Below are 18,653 nucleotides of genomic sequence, written 5' to 3'. Positions count from 1 at the left end.
CGAAAAAAAACTATAAAATAGTAATGTAGAATTAGGGTGCATGTGAAAAGAAATATAATTTGGTTGACGAGATGTAATAGAACATGTTGTTTCGGTTGGCCTTTTAACATCTCAAAACCACAAATGAATTAACATTACATATAAATCAGACAGGACCATACCATAGATTACTTTATTTTCCAGAGCTTAAGTTTTGTCGTCTTTGTGCAAGAGTTAGCTAGGCAAGAGGACTTTCAGCACTCTAGACTTTCTCGGGAGTGTTTAACTTGTTGGACTCTCGGCACTCGGTAAAGCCGTAAAGGTATGAAACGAGTGACCCGGTAAAACTATATTTTCCTTTTATGATAAAAACTAGAAGAAATAAAGGTCTATGTACAAAATCACCCCAACTTAGAGTTAGAGAGTAGAGACGAAACCACCACCAAAAACTTTCAAGCTCTTCTGACTGTACAATCTCTAATAACTGTACTAATCATGTCTAAAATGATTAAATCCAACACGCTGTTAATTTTAAGACAAAGAAGATTGTGGAATTACTTTAAAGTAATGGTTTGTTGCATGTGATCGTAAATGCATGTTAAAGAAAAGGGCACAATTTGTTTTTTTTTTTTTTTTCTTTTCGGAAAATATGTTAAGGGTCGAGTAGTATTGGCCAACATCTAAATCCAATTTTTTTTTAACGAAATTTTAGAGTTTGTATTCAACCTTATATTTCATATGATTTTGAGGTTTACCATGTTTTTTTTTAATGAGTTTTAATATAATTTTGATGAATTTAGAAAATTTGTTATGATTTATTGTAAAATCTTTTAAAATTACGAGATTTAAAATTCTTATTTTTAACCCAAAAACTTATTAAATCTTTCCAAGTTATTAGAAACAAATCCTTCAAATATAATATTTTATTAAACTTTTTAAACCTCATAACTAAATAATACTATAAAAGTTGTTATTTTAACACAAATGACCAAATTAATTATCTTCTATAGGGCCATAAATACTCAGGCCCATTTGGACTACCGTTTTGCATGTCGTTTCTATGGTCCAAAAACGATTCGACTTTTTTTGTTTTCTTTTAATTTAGTCTTAAAAAAAAAAAGTAAAAATAAAAAAAGTGAACATACTTTGGGGAAAAAGCGAAACGTCTCATAGTTTACTTTATACCAGTTGTGCCCCTCCTCCTCCAATCAAAAGATTTTGGTTTCCCCAATTTGAGTAATCTCTCTCTCAATCTTTCTTAGCTTCCATCACTTTTTAAACGTCTCAGAGTGTTGTCCCAACCGCTTCACAATTAGGGTCTCAAGTATCGCATAATCTCTGTTTCCTTCAAATCGATCTCTGTTTCAGGTAACCATTGATCTTTCCCTAATTCAAGATTCTTTGATTCGGATTTGTTTGATTCGCCAGATTCGTAATACTCTTGATGAACAATTTTTTTAACGAGTAATCATATTTAGAATAACTTAAGATTGAATTGTCTTCAATTCGATGATCAGTTGATTGATTACTCTGTAGAGTCTTGATGAATTGAGTTTGTTTTCGAATTTGATTTTGAAATTGGTATTGTAGATTCAGGCTATATAAGCTAGATATAGTTTATTGAAGTGAGGATGCAGAATCAGAATGATATGGTGAAGGATGATGCTGAAGTAGCTGCTTCGATCAAGTGTGAAGAATGGGGAACTTGTTCATCACTGGAAGATGCTTCTATGGATCAACCATCTTTTCAAGAAGATGAATCTGCTAAAGTTCCTTATGTTGGTGATAAGGTTTGAGACCCTAATCTTATCACATCTTTATATTGAATTCATCTCCCTGTTTTATATTTGGGGTTTCTTGGAATCTACATGAAAGTGTCAATCTTGCTCTGTTCTTTGAACTAATGTTTTGCATTGTATTACAAGTGAAACAAAATTTGCTCCCTTAAATGAATAAACCTTTTGCATGTTTTAAACTTTTAAAAGTTTGATGCTTTTTGGTTCATTGCTGTTGCAGGAACCTCTCTCTAGTTTAGCTGCAGAGTACCAATCAGGGAGTCCCATTTTGCTTGAGAAGATCAAGGTTTCCTTTCTTTCTGTATCCTCTTTGTTTGTCGAGGTTGTTGCTTTCAGTCTTTTTTAAATTATCATGTTTGCAATGCGTGTAGATACTGGACAATCAATATATGGCGATCCGGCGAACAAGAGGCGATGGAAATTGCTTCTTCCGAAGTTTTATGTTCTCTTACCTTGTATGTTCTCATAATGTCTTCAACAATCTTTTGTTTGTGTAGTTACGGTTTTTGGAATTGTGCTGTTTTGCTTAGACGTGGATTGTATCTCTAGCTAAACTTGTTTTTTTCCTTTCTACTTTACTTGCAGGAACATATATTGGAATCACAAGATCGTGCTGAAGTCGATCGTATCAAGGTCAATGTTGAGAAATGTAGAAAGACTCTGCAAAACTTAGGTTATACAGATTTTACATTTGAGGACTTCTTTGCGGTAAATCGACCACCTTGTTTTATTTTCGAGATTTGTTTTCTAGTGTCTGCCATTGAAATTTGTTAATATTATAACCAAATGCTCAATTTTGTTTTTCTTAATGATACAGCTGTTCCTTGAGCAACTAGATGACATTCTCCAAGGAAGTGAGGAGTCTATAAGGTAGAGGACTATTTCCCTAGACGGCTTTTTAATTGGCATTTGAGTTTGATTTCGGTTTTCGTGTGATAAGTTCTGACTTCCATGATTGGCACAAGGGTCTTCTCATAGTATCTCATCCTTTTTGCAACTATCTTTCTCTTACAGCTATGATGAGCTCGTTAATAGAAGTAGAGATCAGTCAGTCTCAGACTACAGTAAGTTGCTTTAATTTTTCTTTATCATTGCTCTGATTTTCGTTGGTGATGCATATCCAAATCCAACTGTTCGTAGTGTTGACAAGTTTTGTTGTTTTAGTTGTAATGTTCTTCAGGTTTGTTACGGCTGGTGATATACGAACGCGTGCAGATTTTTTCGAGCCCTTTATAGCAGGCTTATCAAACACAACAGTGGATCAGGTTTGTACACGCTTACTATGTTTTGGAAGTCTAGCCACTTGATGATATATTTGATATTTTCTTCATGTGTCTCTGTGACATTTCTGTCATTTTCTAAGTCTTTCAGTAACAATAACACTCTTGTAACCTCTGAAAATTTATGTTGGTGGTACGTTTCTAGTTGTCCATTGTAGCATTATGCAGAAATGTATAACAAAGATGGTGTAGGTTAGTTTAGAGATGCATTTACAATGTATAAAATCAAAACTGGATGCTACCAAACTCGCTTGCTTTGTATGGGATTTTTCAGTGTCGTGAGACTCTAAGTCACTTGCACTTATGCTTAAACTAAATATTCTGTAGAAAGCTCTGAATACCTGTTACTAGATTATTAGAGCATAGGTGCATGCAAAGTATTAACACTAGTTTGCTATAGTTTTGCAAGTCCTCGGTCGAACCAATGGGGGAAGAGAGTGACCATATTCACATAACCGCTTTGTCAGACGCGCTTGGTGTTGCAATCCGGGTTGTGTATCTTGACCGTAGCTCATGTGATAATGGAGGCGTCACTGTGAACCACCATGACTTTGTTCCTGTGGGCACTAATGAGAAAGAAGAAGCTTCAGCACCTTTTATAACCTTGTTGTATCGTCCAGGCCATTACGATATCCTCTACCCCAAGTCATCTTGTAAGGTAATAACACGATATCGACATATGACCTCTCTTCCTATTCGATTTTTCCTGGTTTAAGTTGATGATTGTGGTTTGTCAAAAAAAAAAAAAAGTTGATGATTGTGCTGTTACAGGTATCGGACAATGTGGGAAAATGATCATTTGATATATCATAAAACCCATTAGAAGATGTTTACAAAAAAACTTTGGTAGTATGGATTCATGTGGATGAAACCATGGAACAATCAACAATTACATCATCTATTTGCTCCTGGATTATGATAAAAGAACCCTTTTTGCAACATTGATATAGAATGGACCGTCTCTTTATTTTGCTCTTGCCTTGTATTTTCATGATAAATTCCTTTGTAGTATTATTGATGAGCAAGTGGAACCAAAGGGTTTGCCATTTCACTAGTGGCATAGTTCCAAGTTTGTTTTAATGGCCTGACTGAATGTCTTTAAATTGAATTAAAACATTTTGGTTAAGTCTAGTCCAAAATAAATATGACAAAGAAAGCAAACCCTTTTGGAGTGTCCTTAATGGCAAAGAACAAGCAGATTGGGCATGAATTGTCCTATCATTGGACGAGTTAAGGCTACAATTTTGATGCCAAAAAATGTGGGCTGCGCATGTTGGCTCATTGTGGACAGTGGATTCTTTCGACCATTTTATTAAAGTGGGGTGGGTTTAACCCCTTTCACACATAATTTATTAGTCTCGTTAAGTATATAGTACCCCCAAAAAATGTAACAGAAGAGTCCAAAAGATAAGTGTTAGTATCAATTCCGTATTTCCTTTGTCACAACCATCTAAAGACTATACTGTAGAAGCTCAGATTGTATAGTATAGTGTATGTAGACGTCCGTTTTTTTGTTTGTCACTTTCTTCTTTGGAAGCTTGTCCCAAAACAAAAGAGAATCCGTGTATATCCCAAATGAAATCGAAATCAAACTTGGCACCATTGTTCCTCTAATTGAACAATGCAAACTGAACATAATTCCAGTACTAGTAGTAGTAAAAAGGGTCAAAGTCACCCGCCATAGTAAAGGTAGACATGAGATTCACTTAGATGTCTTAGACCATCTCCAATGGTTTTTTCTATATTTTTTTTTATAATAGATGTGGGTTTTACTCCAATCAATCTCTATTCTCACCTCTAAGATAAAGATTGCTATTTTTTTCCTCTATATATAGAGAAACCTTTGTAGAAAAAATAGAGTTCTTCTATAAATAGAGGAAAATATAACAATCTTTATTTTAAAAGTGAGAATAAATGTGAGTTGGAGTGAATCTCATCTCTATTATAAAGGATCTTTATTATAAAAAAAATAGAGATGAATTGGAGATGCTCTTAGACCAACACCAACAGCAGCTATGTAAGGTTACTTTTAAAAATATATATATATGATTTTAATCATATTTATATATTTATTATCTTTTAATAATAGTAACCATTAATAAAATGACAGCTGTCAATTTTTTTCTGAGAAACGTTTCTTGTTATCTTCTTTTCTTCTGTCTCATTACTATATTAATTTTTTATTAACAAGTCCTTTGATTAGCATTCTCCACCAGAAGTGCCCTTAGATCTCCCATTAATCGATAATTGCATTATATATATTATCCATTACACTGATGTATTGATTAACCTATATATTTTACTACTAATGAATTCCTTGCTCAAAATCAGACATATTAGAAGTTGAACTATATGTTAAAATGCATACTTTTCAGAAACAAAGAAGAATACAGATCTCTCAAACATGAGTTTTTGAAGTCTATTTCTCACCTTTTATTAAAAATCTACCAAATATTGCCATTTAAGTACTTATACACATTTTTGAGTATTTTTTAATCATTTCTCACAGGACAAATTGTGAGCTTACGTTTGGGATTTTATAACCTAGCTAAAATAATGAAAGGGACAACAACTAAAGCGAAAAAGAGAAGAAAAAGTTTGAAGACAAAAGGTAAGAAAATTAGACGAGGAGAGGAAAATAGGGTGTGATTGGTATAGGCATGTTCTCTCTTTGATTTAACAATTCCCCACTACACCTCACAAAAAAGACTCATACACACACTTGTTACCGTTACAATTTTCATTTTAGAAAAACTCAAAGCCTTTCCTTTTGACCTACCCCTCTATCTCTCTCTTCCTCTTATACTATATAATTTTCCATTATTAGTATGTTAATATAGATATATATTACACACATACAAATGAGACATAGTCACATGCATAGACCAATACATAAAAGTGAAATATATTTGAAAATATCAGCCAGAAAAGTAAGGCTGTAAAAGGTGTATGGGGATCTTGTTTCTTGATATGGATATGTGAAAAAAGAAGAAGTAGATTAGTATTATCTCAATCAATTTCGTTTATAAAAGTAAGTTTACTAAGTTAGAACGTATGAGCCGACAGAAAAAAAAAAGTTAGAACGTATGGAACCCATATATCTTTGTGGAACAGGATGGGAATAATAATCACATACATTAATAAAACTTGAAATGCCTACACTAGCTTTTCACTTTGTTTGTACATATATGATGGAGTAGATTTTTTGGCTATCAAAGAGTCCGAACTACTTAAGGACATGTGGCCGGCTGATCGGCGAAACTATTTCCAGAGAGTGTGACAAGTTACTCAAACATCTAGGAAGACATGGCACTCCATCATCTTTCAAGCGTCCCGTCCCTAGTGTTGAAATGATCTCCCATTTGGAATGTTCGAAAGTTGTATTATGATTATGACCTAGTTTTGTTTGACATATTATGATTAACAGTTACACTCTGACTTAATTGTCCCGCCAATCTCAATATTTTGTTTTGAACAATTCAAAATTAATAAAAATAAGCTTTTAAAAAAAGAATTACAATCATCATGATATGAAAATCTCCAAAAATTAAGAATTATAAACTTTACAGCTTACTTTTATCAAATATGATTTTTTCTTATATTTATTTTACACTTTAATGTAGTGTATTTGGAATCCGACTAATTCAAATTAAATATCGAAAATGAGTTAACCCAAAGTGAAGCTAAAGTTAACCCAAAGTGAAGCTAAACACTAAAACACATATATCACCCCAGAAAAATGAATAGTGTTTTTTTTCAAAAAAAAAAAAAAAAATAGTTTAAACAAAATTGGTGGGTACCTTTCTTTAGTAATCATAAAAATGGTTCACAAGTCATGCTATAGTTTTGTTTGGATCATATAATTACCTTAACGTAGGTTATATATAAGCGCTACATTTAACAAACAAATTACGATGGAGAGTCAAAAGTTTAAATGAACTTTAAGTAAACAAATAATTTTTCAAAATAAGTGAATGTAGTAGTAGGGCAAACGACATTGGGACAATAAAGGAAGAGAAGAAGACACAAATAAGAAAGGGCTCGGCTTTTAGTTAGTGTTTCCATTTGTAATTATTATGAATAAGAAAAAACAGTTTTGACAAAAAAAAAAAAAAAAAAACAACAGTAAAACAAAGAAGAGGATAATGAGAAAATTGGGATATAAGAGACAAGACGTGAGAGGGTGGGGATGGGCCATTCCCACTCCTTTAGCCAACCCATAAAGGCAAAAGTTGTTTTTTGAGTTTCAGACCAAATGGACTCTGTCTCTTTCCCTTTTTTCAATTTTTTTTCTCTATTTTCAGTTCCCAACAAAATAGCTATTCATCATATTAAAAGTCGAAATTTTGTTATGCGATCATTACGAGCAAGTTCCTGTCTTTTAATTCTTTTATATATTTTTTTGTTAAACATTGATTTACCAAGGTTTTTGATGGATGGCCTACCGCTACGGCTACCCGTGGTTAAAGATGGGAACAATCTCAACGACTGTACTTAGTCATCATTAATCGAGAAAACGATCCATTATATCAAGATAATGATGTGTAAATTTTGGTAGATCTCTGTTCCTATTCCGATTCTATCTAGTACTCTTTTTGTTTCAAAATATAAGATGTTTTGGAAAAGTTTTTTGTTTTATAATATAGGATGTTTTCAAATTTCAATGCAACTTTTAGATTATTTTAGTATTTTTATATTATGATTGATTGAACTTGTTAAAAGTAAAGATTTATTAATCTGCGTATTTTGCTTAAAACATCCTATATTTTGAAACAGAGAAAGTAGATCTCTTATTTGTATGTAGAAGTATATATATATATATATATATATATTTTTTTTTTTTTTTTTTGTAGAATGTGAATAAAACAACAAAAATTATTATCTGCTCATTTATTTCGTCTTCCAATAAACCAAATACATTGAAAATAGACTATTACGTTATTCATAAAGCGTTACAAAGATGAGTCATCTTTATAGAATATGTTATAACAAAAAAAAAAAACCGTTTAGTTGATATAACCAATAAAAAGTTTTTGCATCTATTAATTATTCAAAATATGTTGTTTTAATATAATAAGAAAAACATTGAAAAATATATAGGTAAGTTTATTGAAAAGAATATTGTTCTAAATCATTTTTTAACTTTGTTGTGTTTGTTCCATTTGGTTTCTATGTTTCACCCCACTTGTTCGTCGTAGCCGCTAGCTAGTTCTTGTTATATTCCATTTTGCTATATTGCCAATATTTTGAGCCAAAACAAATAAATGAGATAAAATTATATATTTTCATCAAAGAAAAGATAAGATTGTCACTTAGAATTTGACTGTAACTCTTTCCTTTATTTCAAAAATTCACTAAAATATATATATACACGGAGTAATTACTAACCAAAGGCTTCGGCAATTGAAGAATGGGCGTGATTAAGAAATTGTTTGTTAGGTTTTATATTTATTAAGATTCTTATGAACAATGAACAATGAGCTTTTAAAAAAAAAAGATTTTTATGAACAATGAACAGCATTTGTAAATAGAGAAATTATAACTTTTAAAATGACATGGGTGACTTAATACTTCAGAGGAATGTTAGGATAATAGGAGTAATTTCCGGCGACATTCTCGAGTGGGGAACACTGTTATCTTGACCCCATCGTCATCATCATCACTATGATCCGTGATGGCTATGTTCATATAAGACGTCAAACGTGTGTCAATGAGCAATTATATCTCTCTTGAAAATCATCCTATAAAGCAGTAAACGTTGTTCAAAAAGTTAAACATCGTATTAAAATATAAGAATGGTATGATCTAACCCTGTCAAATCAAATCATTCTTACAAAGATGTTTGATACTCTTGTTTATGTTTTCCATTTGATGCGTTCTTGTTCATGGAAACATTCGTCAGTTAATTGGAAAAAAAAAAAAAACCATTGGGAAAAAGGACAATCGCTTAATAATAATAATCCATTAAGTAAAATCATTTGCGAGTCCTAGACACGTAGAGTTAGGTGTATTATTGTATTATCTTGTCCTTAATCAAAATACATGTGGCTCGATAAGTTACATCGTCGTCTTATGTTTTTGTTTGGAATTTCTATCTGAAGACCTAGAAAAAGAATATTTATCTTGTATTTTTTTTCCTTTTCCTTGTTTATATTGGAAAGTTATTTAGCTTTTTCTCTGCTTTTAATTGGGTATAAAAAACACATCAAAAAGCTTCGACGAAGAATAAGAGAAAAGGTTATAAAAAGACTTGGTTTACACTCAAAGTTCCCAAAAGCATAGTAGTATACATCATCATTATATACAAATACACATTCCCCAAAATAAAACTCAAAACTAACTAGAGCATTAATAAACTTAAACCACTTTTAAAATTTAAGGTAACAGTTACCTATTTTTCAAACAAGTCAAGAAATAGGGATAAGTTTCTTAATTCCGAATTAAAAAAAAAAATCGACAATGGGTGCGTGGTGGAATGAAGAGAAGTTTAATTTAATCAAACGAAAAAAAAAACAGAAATGATTTGGCCTTGGGAAAGATGGAGAAAGCTTGGCGTGAAGCATCAAATTGGCTGTAAGCAACGCACCTTTTGTTTGTATCTGTTTATCCATTTTGATCATCACTTGGGAGTACTATAGTGGATACTATTTTACTTTTGTTCATAGTGATAATATTGTATTTTTATAAACTAAGATAACATCAATGATTATTATTTATTATTTTTGACGTACCACAACAAAATTTACCTACTGAATGTATATAAACGGAATAGACAATGACTAAAGAGTAACACACAATGAAGGTACGTTTTCATACAAATGCATGTATGATATTTTTCATGGAGGTACAAGTGACGATAATAAACTTAAATGTTGAATACTCCATAGTTACTTACTAAAAGGTACTATTGAGGTGAACATCATCACACTTACATTTCAGAGTACTGTACTTTATTTTACGAAGCAAAATAATAACGAAACCATAAAAGATAATTCAAAAATCTTCTATATATATATATATATGCTGGAAAAAGTGACCCTTAAAACTTTAAAAGTAATAAAATTGCTGAAAGGCATAATTGCATGCAGTGGTCTCTGCGAGTGCCATTGTTAAAAGTTCCTTTACACGCATACCATACCACTCTTGTGTTGTGGTTCTCAATTTTTTTGGCCTTATTTCTCTACCATGCCTAAAATTTAAATTATAGCTGGGCCAAACTCATCTTCTTCCTACTAGTATTCGTTCTTTTATTCTAAACTCCCGAAGTGTATAATTAGATATATAATTCTCTTTAGGGTCTCATATATATGTTACATGCTAAAATTCTTGTGTTTATCTCTTAAAAACTTACCCTTTTCAGTGTTTTTTTTTTCATATATATTTTGAAAATTTTAAACATTAATGCGTAACACAAACGGATAAGTTTCCAAAAAAAGTTTGATTATATATAGTCAAAGAATTTTGCTGTGTTTCAATGTAAACAATCACGTTATCTGTATTTGAACTTTGAAGTAATATATTGTTAGTTTCAGACTTTCAAAAATCTTGTTATAGTGTAACAGACTAAATGAAAGTCCTTTGACCGTGTTGTTCATATCGAGCCTTAGAGGTTATGCAATTTACAAACACATATACTCAAATGATATGTCAACCTTCTCACGCTAATACTATTTGTAAACGAAATATTATCTCTGGTCAACCATTGTAAAAGTTTCTTGATGAAATCTGGAAGAAATATAAAAACAAAATTTACTTGATAAAAACACTTCGACGGAGGAAAGATCTCAAACGATAAAGAGACTTTTTGGTGTTGCGGAGTTGAGGGGGTGGGAGTTGGTTAAGTGAACTCCAGCCACGCTAGCTCCATTTGCTGATCATGACCACTCCCTTACTTGCAAACATCATCAAAAATTAATTATTTTGTGATAAAATTAGTAAATTTGCTGATTATTCGCTAATTGTCTATCTATATTGATCTAATTTTCAGTGTCACAAAGTAGCTTTTTATCTTCTAGATATATATTTCCCTTTCTATTTATACTTTTTCTCTTTTTGAAAAATAATAATAGTGGACTTTAGGAGTATAAACATTATTGGAAATGTGGATTTCCTCCATTTTATACTTATTGGATTCAAACCATCAGTAGAAAGTGTTTTGGTCCACATTTGATATTCTTTTTGCTTCAAATTATTAGATATGTTATACAAAAAAAATGGTCCAAAAAGTTAGATGTGTTCTATGTATTTTTATATATATAAATCTCTCTATCATTTCATTTTTACTCAGAAGAAATCTTTTAATAACTATAAAGGATATAATTAGTATATGTGAAATCTTATATTTTCAAAACATGGCGAGACTAGGGATTATACTATTTTTTTTGTAGTGTGTGCTAATCCAATCAACTATACAAATAGATTTACATTAAAATTTAGAGATGGAGTAGAATTGGGAAAAATTTTAACTATGATATATAATTACTTTATTTTGAAGAAAAATCAGTTGGAAATGCTTTGAAATTAGATGACTTTTGTTTATTTATGGTTGAATGCAGAGCCACTCCAGCATATTTTAGGCTACAAATGAAGAATAAAGAAATGAATTAGTTCATTTATTTAATTTGGTGTTTCTTGTACCTATTTTTTTATTTTCCGGAGAGTCGATGACTATTCATAGCTATTACCTTGACACCAAAGAAGAGTTCGACTATCAATATATATGAGTTTTATGGAAAAAAACATTTGGTGATTCCACAGGATCAATAAAAAAAAAAGATTCTTCTACCATCAAACTATGTGGGCTGCTAAAGTATATAAATTAACTTAGCTAATGCCGCAAGCTCATACTTGGTTTCATGACCGGCTTTGGTTGAGTAACAATGTTTTTGGAAGCTAAATGCCTAAAATGTAAAATAAAATGAATTGGAGTGTTTGTAAAATATAGATTGTAGGAGAAAATAAAAAATGAGGTATCTATCTATATAAATAAATAACTTAGTTCAAGCAAACTCAAAAAAAATATTTTTAATTACTATTTACCAAATTAACTCTAAAATATAAAAGCGGAAATCTATTTTTTGTTGTTGTGGAAAATAAAGTGGGAAAAAATAACTCAAGGCAAAAGTAAGTATACAACAAATAAATTTGATAGTATAGTAATAGTACAATTTTTACCGCACTGGTGTGTATACATAAGTTACCTATGTGGTAAATGTTACCAATAACACCCATATATTAAAACATTTAAAAAAAAAGAAAGATAGTAGTACATAAGAAAAAAGGTAAATCTTGATATAAATGCACAGAGCAGCAGCAAGTGGGAAAACAAAGACCAAAGTCATCTTCATACTTCTCAAACCAAACAAACCACCAAGAAGAAGTGACATCATGTCTCCTCCTCCTCTCCAATTGCTAACAGTCTCCTTTGCCCTAATCCTCTTTCTGAGCTCTTCAAGTGTTCCGTCCCACTCCTCCGATCGAGTCACCAGTTTACCCGGTCAACCCCAAGTCGGATTCCAGCAATACTCCGGTTATGTCACTGTAGACGACAAGAAACAGAGAGCTCTGTTTTACTACTTCGCCGAGGCTGAAACTGATCCAACCTCTAAGCCTCTCGTCCTCTGGCTCAATGGAGGTTCGTTTCAAACCTTCACTCTCTCAACCACCAAATTACATTATATAGAGACAGTACAAAGAAAAAAAGATAAATGTGAGTGTAAAATGCAGGACCAGGATGTTCATCTTTGGGTGTTGGTGCATTCTCAGAGAACGGACCTTTTAGACCTAAAGGACCAATCTTGGTCAAGAATCACCATAGCTGGAACCAAGGTTACTAAATTAGCTTAAAGTCTTGTTCTTCAATATATTAAACTTTTATCAAGTCTTGATTTTTAAAACTTTCTTTGGTTGTGGTTGCAGAGGCTAATATGTTGTATCTAGAGACACCTGTTGGAGTTGGATTCTCTTATTCAACTCAGAGCTCCTCTTATGAGGGTGTCAATGATAAGATCACTGGTTGGTTAATCTTCTTCTCCCTTAAACCCTTTCTTTTTAATTATTTCTTAATCTAAATATTACGTTTCTTGTTTTTGAGTTTTTGAGTATATGAGAAACTGTGCTTTGCTGAATCTATTGATTTAGACTTTGCATACTTTTCTGTCTTTTTTTTTTTCTTCCTTTTTCTAAATTCAGAAACAACAGAAAAAAAAACAAATCAAAAGTACGATTTTGTAACCACCAGAAATAAAATAAAAAAGACATCTTTTTCACACCAAAAAAGCTTTGGCTTCTTTGTTATGATGATAGGTGTTAGTGTGTTACTGTGACCTGTGAATGTCATTTCTTTTGTTTTGTTCTTCTTTTTACAGGAAAATAAAAAAAAAGTGGAATATTATTTATATTTTTTCCAAAAGATTCAGCTTTTGTTTCTTTGTTTTGTGTCTCAGACTCTGACAAAAATAAAGAACAAAAGAATTCGACCTTTTGTGCAGATCACATCTGAGATTATTATTCTCTTCTTCTTGTTTCTTTCTGTTTTGTCTTTTAACTTCTCATACTCTCTTTTTGTCTTTTGTTTTGGTTTGCCACTTCAGCTAGAGACAACCTTGTGTTCTTGCAAAGATGGTTCCTCAAATTCCCTCATTATCTCAATCGAAGTCTCTACATCACTGGTGAAAGCTATGCTGGTAATGTTCCCTCTTTTAATTCATATCACTTTAAGCTCTTTAGTTGTGAAGTTTCGTAGCTAACGTTTTGATGCAAATGTAGGCCATTATGTTCCCCAGTTAGCTCAGCTTATGATTCAGTACAACAAGAAGCACCATTTGTTCAATCTCAGAGGAATTGCTGTAAGTCATAATATGCTTATACTATATGTTTTGTCATTCCAATATGGTTATATATATGTGTTCTGTCTTATGTAGATTGGCAATCCGGTTCTGGAGTTTGCAACTGACTTCAACTCGCGGGCTGAGTACTTCTGGTCTCATGGCTTGATATCAGATTCGACTTACAAAATGTTTACTTCTTATTGTAACTACTCGCGCTATGTGAGTGAGTACTATAGAGGGTCAATGTCTAGTATATGCTCTAAAGTGATGAGTCAAGTTAGCACTGAGACAAGTCGATTTGTCGATAAATATGATGTTACTCTTGATGTCTGCATTCCCTCTGTGCTATCTCAATCCAAAGTAGTAAGCCCTAACGTGAGTCACACAACACAACATAACAAACATAAATATTTTGAGCTTTGTTATTTTCTCTGTGACTGTGTTTATGAATTTTGTTGATTCTTTGGAATGAACAGCAAGTGGGAGAGTCTGTGGATGTCTGTGTTGAAGATGAGACCGTGAACTATCTAAACCGAAGAGATGTCCAAGAAGCTCTTCATGCTCGGCTCATTGGAGTACGTGAATGGACAGTTTGTAGCAAGTTAGTAATCCTTTACTTTCTCTCTAAATTTGCAGATGACTGCAATTAATATTTAATAGTCATTGAACAAAAATGGTATTTGATTTTGGTTTTCTCTTGATTATGACAGTGTGCTTGATTACCAATTGCTTGATGTGGAAAAACCAACGATTAATATCGTAGGGAGTCTTGTTAGAGCTGGAGTTCCAGTTCTTGTCTACAGGTAATATATCAAAGTCTCTGTTAAACATTAGCTTTCTTCATGATTTAATGGTGGATGTTTTCTTGCAAGAACAGTGGAGATCAAGATTCTGTAATCCCTTTGACCGGAAGTAGAACCTTAGTGAGCAGATTGGCCAAACAATTGGGGCTGAGAACAAGTGTGCCTTATCGAGTCTGGTTTGCAGGACAACAGGTAAAGAAGCAACATTCTCTAATAGTACGAAAAGAATGATCAAAACAAAACTAACACATTGCACTTGGTGTTTTAGGTTGGCGGGTGGACTCAAGTCTATGGGAATGTCTTGTCATTTGCAACGGTGCGAGGAGCTTCACACGAGGTCCCATTCTCACAGCCTGAGAGATCACTCGTGCTTTTCAAGGCGTTCCTGGGCGGTCATCCTCTTCCTGAAGAATTCTGATATTTACCAGGATGTGTTGAGCTTATGAGTTATGTAAGTATAAAAAAAATAGATTTTGGCAAAAGGCTTATCCTAAGAATGGCTTTATTCAATCGGCAGAAAAAGAAGAATCCAAAAAGCTGAAAGATTTGTTTTTGTAAAGATGTAAACCTTGTAGGAAGGAGGAAGTTGTATGTTCTTGGAATTTGAGTGTTGTGTTTACTTTGAAGGGTGAATTACAACAGGAGCTTCTACTTGCATTGTTAAGCATTTGAACTGAAGTGCTATGATTGGTTTCGATAGCATCACAGCTATGCTTAACCGCCTTTCATTTTCAAGCATCTCTTGTGATGTCTGTTTACATTCTGACAAAATTTCTGTCTCATCTTCCAAAGCTCCTGATACAACCGCAGGTCTCACTGGCCTCACCCTGCAAGATTCAATACAAATTCGTTTTAACAAGTGTCTTCGCAATTCTATTGATAGATTGTTCTAAAGTGGAAGCAGTAATAACACCTGCAGTGGAGGTGGCATGAGTATTTGAGCAGGTTCGAGTAGTACTTAGTATTGCCACTGCCATTATTTGACATTCTTGATGAGCTTATATGCCAAGTCTCTTATAAAAACAATCACAAGAACCAAACTTTTACCTAAAACTCGGGAGAGCCATTTTGATTGCAGGTCCCATCCAGTTTCCGACTTTAGTCTCTAATTTTGAGTTTGCCAGTATAAAACCATAGTTAGATATCAAAACATGACATCAGTTTTCTCTGCTGAACATATTACGTAGAGGCTCAAGTTAAGTTAGGCCAAGAAACAAAGAACTTACCGTCTGATCTAATTTGGATATTGCAGATATCTGCAGAAGCAGCAGCATCAACTTCACTAACTTTAACCTCCATCAAATCCTCAGGATGAGCCAGAGTAGTTCCCAACCCAAATGTGTCCAAGAAACCAAAAGCTCTGTTCCTTTTTCGCTTTGGAACTGCAGTGATCTTCTGTTCCCAACCACAAAAATCACTTTTACTCAACACAGTACGTAAAAGAAGATCAACCAAGACACATGTTTCATCCCATTTTCCAAGATTTTAGGAAGAATACTTTTTGTAGTTAATAATTGCAGTGTCTCCACTTTGAGTAGACAGAAGTAATATTGTTTTCCTCAATTGGTAGTTAAAAAGAAACAGTAATTATTAAAAGCTAAATCAACTTTAAAGACCAAAGTGACACTAACTTTTGAAAATCTTGCAACTTGGCTTGGGAGTCCTACTTCCTGCAACACCACCATGTCATATAATAATGCATTATTACTCTCTAATCTCTCTTCATTCCATTAATTAGAGAGCAAAGAGACAAAGTAGACCCACCTACCTTACGTCCATGATGACAAGCCTCATCGCTGTTCACAAGAACCCTCGCAGCCCATCTGAAATATAAACGAGATATTTATTCCAGTTGATAAAGCATGAATCTATTTAACAGAATATTCCCCAACTAGGCCACCTTAAGCTTTACTAAAGAATGGTTATACTAGTGCAAGAAGGGGAGACAAAAACATACGCGCATGATGTAGGAGGGTTCCATACTATTCCTGCAATTACAACAAGCTGGGAAAAAGAAACAAAAAAAAAAAGCAAGAGAATCGATCAAATAATGTTGTAGGATGATAAGTTTGAGTAAGTGGGGAGAAGAGGAAGGAAAAGAAGAGACCTCATCAAAGACACCAGCGGGGCTATCATCGTAGCTAGCAAGGAAAAACCCACCAAGCGTGTATCTGACAATCACACAAGAACAATGTAATGAATAAGAGCAGTTTGAAGAAGCAGCAAGAAGTTTCAGGAGATGCTTTTACCCAAAAGCTTCAACTAGTCGAAACTCCTTGGGGATGAATGCTCGAGCTGTCGCAGCTTTTACAAGATGAATCTGGTACAACGCACTGAAAGCAGAATAAAGTGAAAGTTCAGCACATATAGTTTCAGCCTTCACAAGATTAATCTGATACTAGAAGAAGGCTTGAGAAAATTCTTAGAAAAGCTACAAAAAAAAAAAAAGTAGAGTTGTTCTTGCCTTCCTTTGAAAATCCAAGGAGGCTTGGCATAGCCAGATGAAATCCTCCTTTCATCAACGTCCATGGATTGATGCAATCTAGGCGAAAAAAAAAAAACATATACCTTAAGAGACAAGTTATGAAGAAACCTGAGCAGACATGGGAGCTTGCTTATATCAAATCAAACTAACTACATACACCTAGTATCAGAGAGATGTTAACCAATTGAGCAAAGATCCAAAATTGACATCAAAATCTGCAAACACATTCAATCAATCAAAGTATACCAAAAAGGGTGTGTATATTATATATAACAATAGATAAGATAAAATAGAATCTCAAACACATGGTAGGTAAACAACACAATCATATCCAAATTGCCGACTTTTCTCTAATTGTAAACTCTAATTTGGGTATATAATCCCATTGCAAGAAAACAATTAAGGAGAAAAAGCACTACAGGGACGCAAAGACTCAATGTCTTAAAAAAAAAAAACTGAAATCAAACACAAAAACAAGAATTGGAAGAAGAGGAAGAAGAAGAAAAAAAATTCAAACAGAGTGTAAGTAACCCAGAAACTGTTGCATTGGAGAGTGTCCGCAGAATATTAAATTAGAAAATCAGCGATTACCCAAAATTAGAATAGTAATTCACAAGTATGAGATTAGCAGAACTCTACTACTACATTACAAACCAAAAAAAAAAAAAAAAAAAAAAAAAAGAATTGGGAGAAGAAACAAAAATGTAATACAAGAAGTAGAAAAATCCAAACCTTGTTTAACAAAACCCTCGAGAAGTTGAACTGGGTTTCAAGAGAGGAATCAGATAAGGAGCGAAAGGTTTCGCCTTTAGCGAGATCGAAGCCTGTGAATTTTGATTGAGCAGCTGTTCGTTCTTTTATGAAGATTAAAAATGAAAACTTTTTTGTAAATTCCAAAATCTTTTAGTAGTATAAAATAAAAAAGGAAGAGGAACCGACAGAGAGAAAGGGGAACGTTCGTTGGTATTGGTAATAGAAGAGGATGTGGATAGGCTTTTTTTGTGTTCTTTTCCTTGTCCAATCAAAAAAACTTGTGTGCTCCCTTCTCTCTTTGAAGCTTTTTTTTTTTCCTTGATTTCGCGCCAATCCCAAGTTAACATCATCCTCCACCTTCTTCATTCGCTAATCATTTATAGTGATTGTCTAATTTAATCAAGTACTACTACTATACTACTAGTATAAAACAAAAAAGGAATAGTTAGGTTTCATAGATAAAAATTGCACGTTGTTTTGTTTTGTGTTTTTTTAATATGACATGTTTGTTGTTGTTGTTGTCATCTGATTCGATAAATTTACAAACTGTGTAACGGTTAATGTTGGTTTTGAGCCTCTTAATTTAGCCTATTATTTCATGTATATGTTGTATATGCATCACAACGGATGGCCATAGTTCACATTTTCACCATTTTTCTTATAGAAATCTTTTTTATATAATTTTGTCAACGTAATTAAAGCGAAACGAGTTGACTGACACATGAATT

General features: G+C 32.9%; 3 protein-coding genes across 12 annotated transcripts; 2 read left to right on the top strand and 1 right to left on the bottom strand.

Moving 5' to 3' along the window:
- Positions 1-1,116: 1,116 nt before the first annotated feature.
- LOC104757148 (OVARIAN TUMOR DOMAIN-containing deubiquitinating enzyme 1) lies at positions 1,117-4,181 on the top strand. Of its 2 annotated transcripts, none has more exons than XM_010479872.3 (10): positions 1,117-1,347; positions 1,576-1,769; positions 1,996-2,061; positions 2,147-2,230; positions 2,361-2,483; positions 2,593-2,645; positions 2,790-2,839; positions 2,940-3,040; positions 3,456-3,713; positions 3,827-4,181. In XM_010479872.3, the coding sequence occupies exons 2-10, from the start codon at positions 1,611-1,613 to the stop codon at positions 3,848-3,850; spliced, it is 918 nt and encodes a 305-aa protein (XP_010478174.1). In that variant the 5' UTR covers positions 1,117-1,347; positions 1,576-1,610; the 3' UTR covers positions 3,851-4,181. The 2 variants fall into 2 exon arrangements, with proteins under 2 accessions (XP_010478174.1, XP_010478173.1); XM_010479871.3 differs by having other exon boundaries at positions 1,570-1,769.
- An 8,094-nt stretch (positions 4,182-12,275) lies between these two features.
- On the top strand, positions 12,276-15,344 carry LOC104757146 (serine carboxypeptidase-like 45). Its single transcript, XM_010479863.3, has 10 exons — positions 12,276-12,689; positions 12,782-12,883; positions 12,974-13,069; positions 13,648-13,740; positions 13,823-13,902; positions 13,978-14,259; positions 14,361-14,485; positions 14,595-14,687; positions 14,762-14,879; positions 14,956-15,344. The coding sequence occupies exons 1-10, from the start codon at positions 12,353-12,355 to the stop codon at positions 15,103-15,105; spliced, it is 1,476 nt and encodes a 491-aa protein (XP_010478165.1). The 5' UTR covers positions 12,276-12,352; the 3' UTR covers positions 15,106-15,344.
- On the bottom strand, positions 14,829-18,433 carry LOC104757147 (protein NEOXANTHIN-DEFICIENT 1). Of its 9 annotated transcripts, none has more exons than XR_015586984.1 (13): positions 17,905-18,111; positions 17,330-17,387; positions 17,152-17,229; positions 16,937-17,020; positions 16,795-16,858; positions 16,645-16,691; positions 16,452-16,510; positions 16,319-16,357; positions 15,914-16,082; positions 15,735-15,792; positions 15,601-15,657; positions 15,256-15,514; positions 14,829-15,101 (listed from the first exon to the last, which is right to left on the bottom strand). XR_015586984.1 is itself a non-coding variant. In XM_087495703.1 (13 exons), the coding sequence occupies exons 3-12, from the start codon at positions 17,214-17,216 to the stop codon at positions 15,304-15,306; spliced, it is 849 nt and encodes a 282-aa protein (XP_087351829.1). In that variant the 5' UTR covers positions 17,217-17,229; positions 17,332-17,387; positions 17,905-18,140; the 3' UTR covers positions 14,829-15,101; positions 15,256-15,303. The 9 variants fall into 9 exon arrangements, 6 of the variants coding, with proteins under 6 accessions (XP_087351829.1, XP_087351831.1, XP_010478169.1 ...); XM_087495703.1 differs by having other exon boundaries at positions 16,456-16,510; positions 17,332-17,387; positions 17,905-18,140; XM_087495705.1 differs by having other exon boundaries at positions 15,914-16,079; positions 16,456-16,510.
- Between the last annotated feature and the right edge of the window lie 220 nt (positions 18,434-18,653).

This window comes from Camelina sativa, chromosome 17 (genome assembly GCF_030686135.1).
Source record: "Camelina sativa cultivar CO46 ecotype springtype chromosome 17, ASM3068613v1".
In the NCBI taxonomy this organism is placed as follows: domain Eukaryota; kingdom Viridiplantae; phylum Streptophyta; class Magnoliopsida; order Brassicales; family Brassicaceae; genus Camelina; species Camelina sativa.
This window is presented reverse-complemented; position numbering and strand designations above follow the sequence as displayed.

Bases quoted from the DNA above. Each gene is read 5' to 3' on its own strand.
- LOC104757147 (XM_010479867.3), bottom strand. From the start codon at position 17,216: ATGGACGTTGATGAAAGGAGGATTTCATCTGGCTATGCCAAGCCTCCT. The intron at 16,511-16,644 runs GTATGTTTTTGT...TTTATATTTCAG, and splicing joins AACCCTCCTACATCATGCGC to ATGGGCTGCGAGGGTTCTTG. The intron at 15,658-15,734 runs GTAAAAGTTTGG...AAATAATGGCAG, and splicing joins ATGGCTCTCCCGAGTTTTAG to TGGCAATACTAAGTACTACT.
- LOC104757148 (XM_010479872.3), top strand. From the start codon at position 1,611: ATGCAGAATCAGAATGATATGGTGAAGGATGATGCTGAAGTAGCTGCT. The intron at 2,062-2,146 runs GTTTCCTTTCTT...CAATGCGTGTAG, and splicing joins TTTTGCTTGAGAAGATCAAG to ATACTGGACAATCAATATAT. The intron at 2,840-2,939 runs GTAAGTTGCTTT...TTGTTGTTTTAG, and splicing joins TCAGTCAGTCTCAGACTACA to TTGTAATGTTCTTCAGGTTT.
- LOC104757146 (XM_010479863.3), top strand. From the start codon at position 12,353: ATGCACAGAGCAGCAGCAAGTGGGAAAACAAAGACCAAAGTCATCTTC. The intron at 14,260-14,360 runs GTGAGTCACACA...TGGAATGAACAG, and splicing joins CCAAAGTAGTAAGCCCTAAC to CAAGTGGGAGAGTCTGTGGA. The intron at 14,486-14,594 runs GTTAGTAATCCT...TGATTATGACAG, and splicing joins GAATGGACAGTTTGTAGCAA to TGTGCTTGATTACCAATTGC.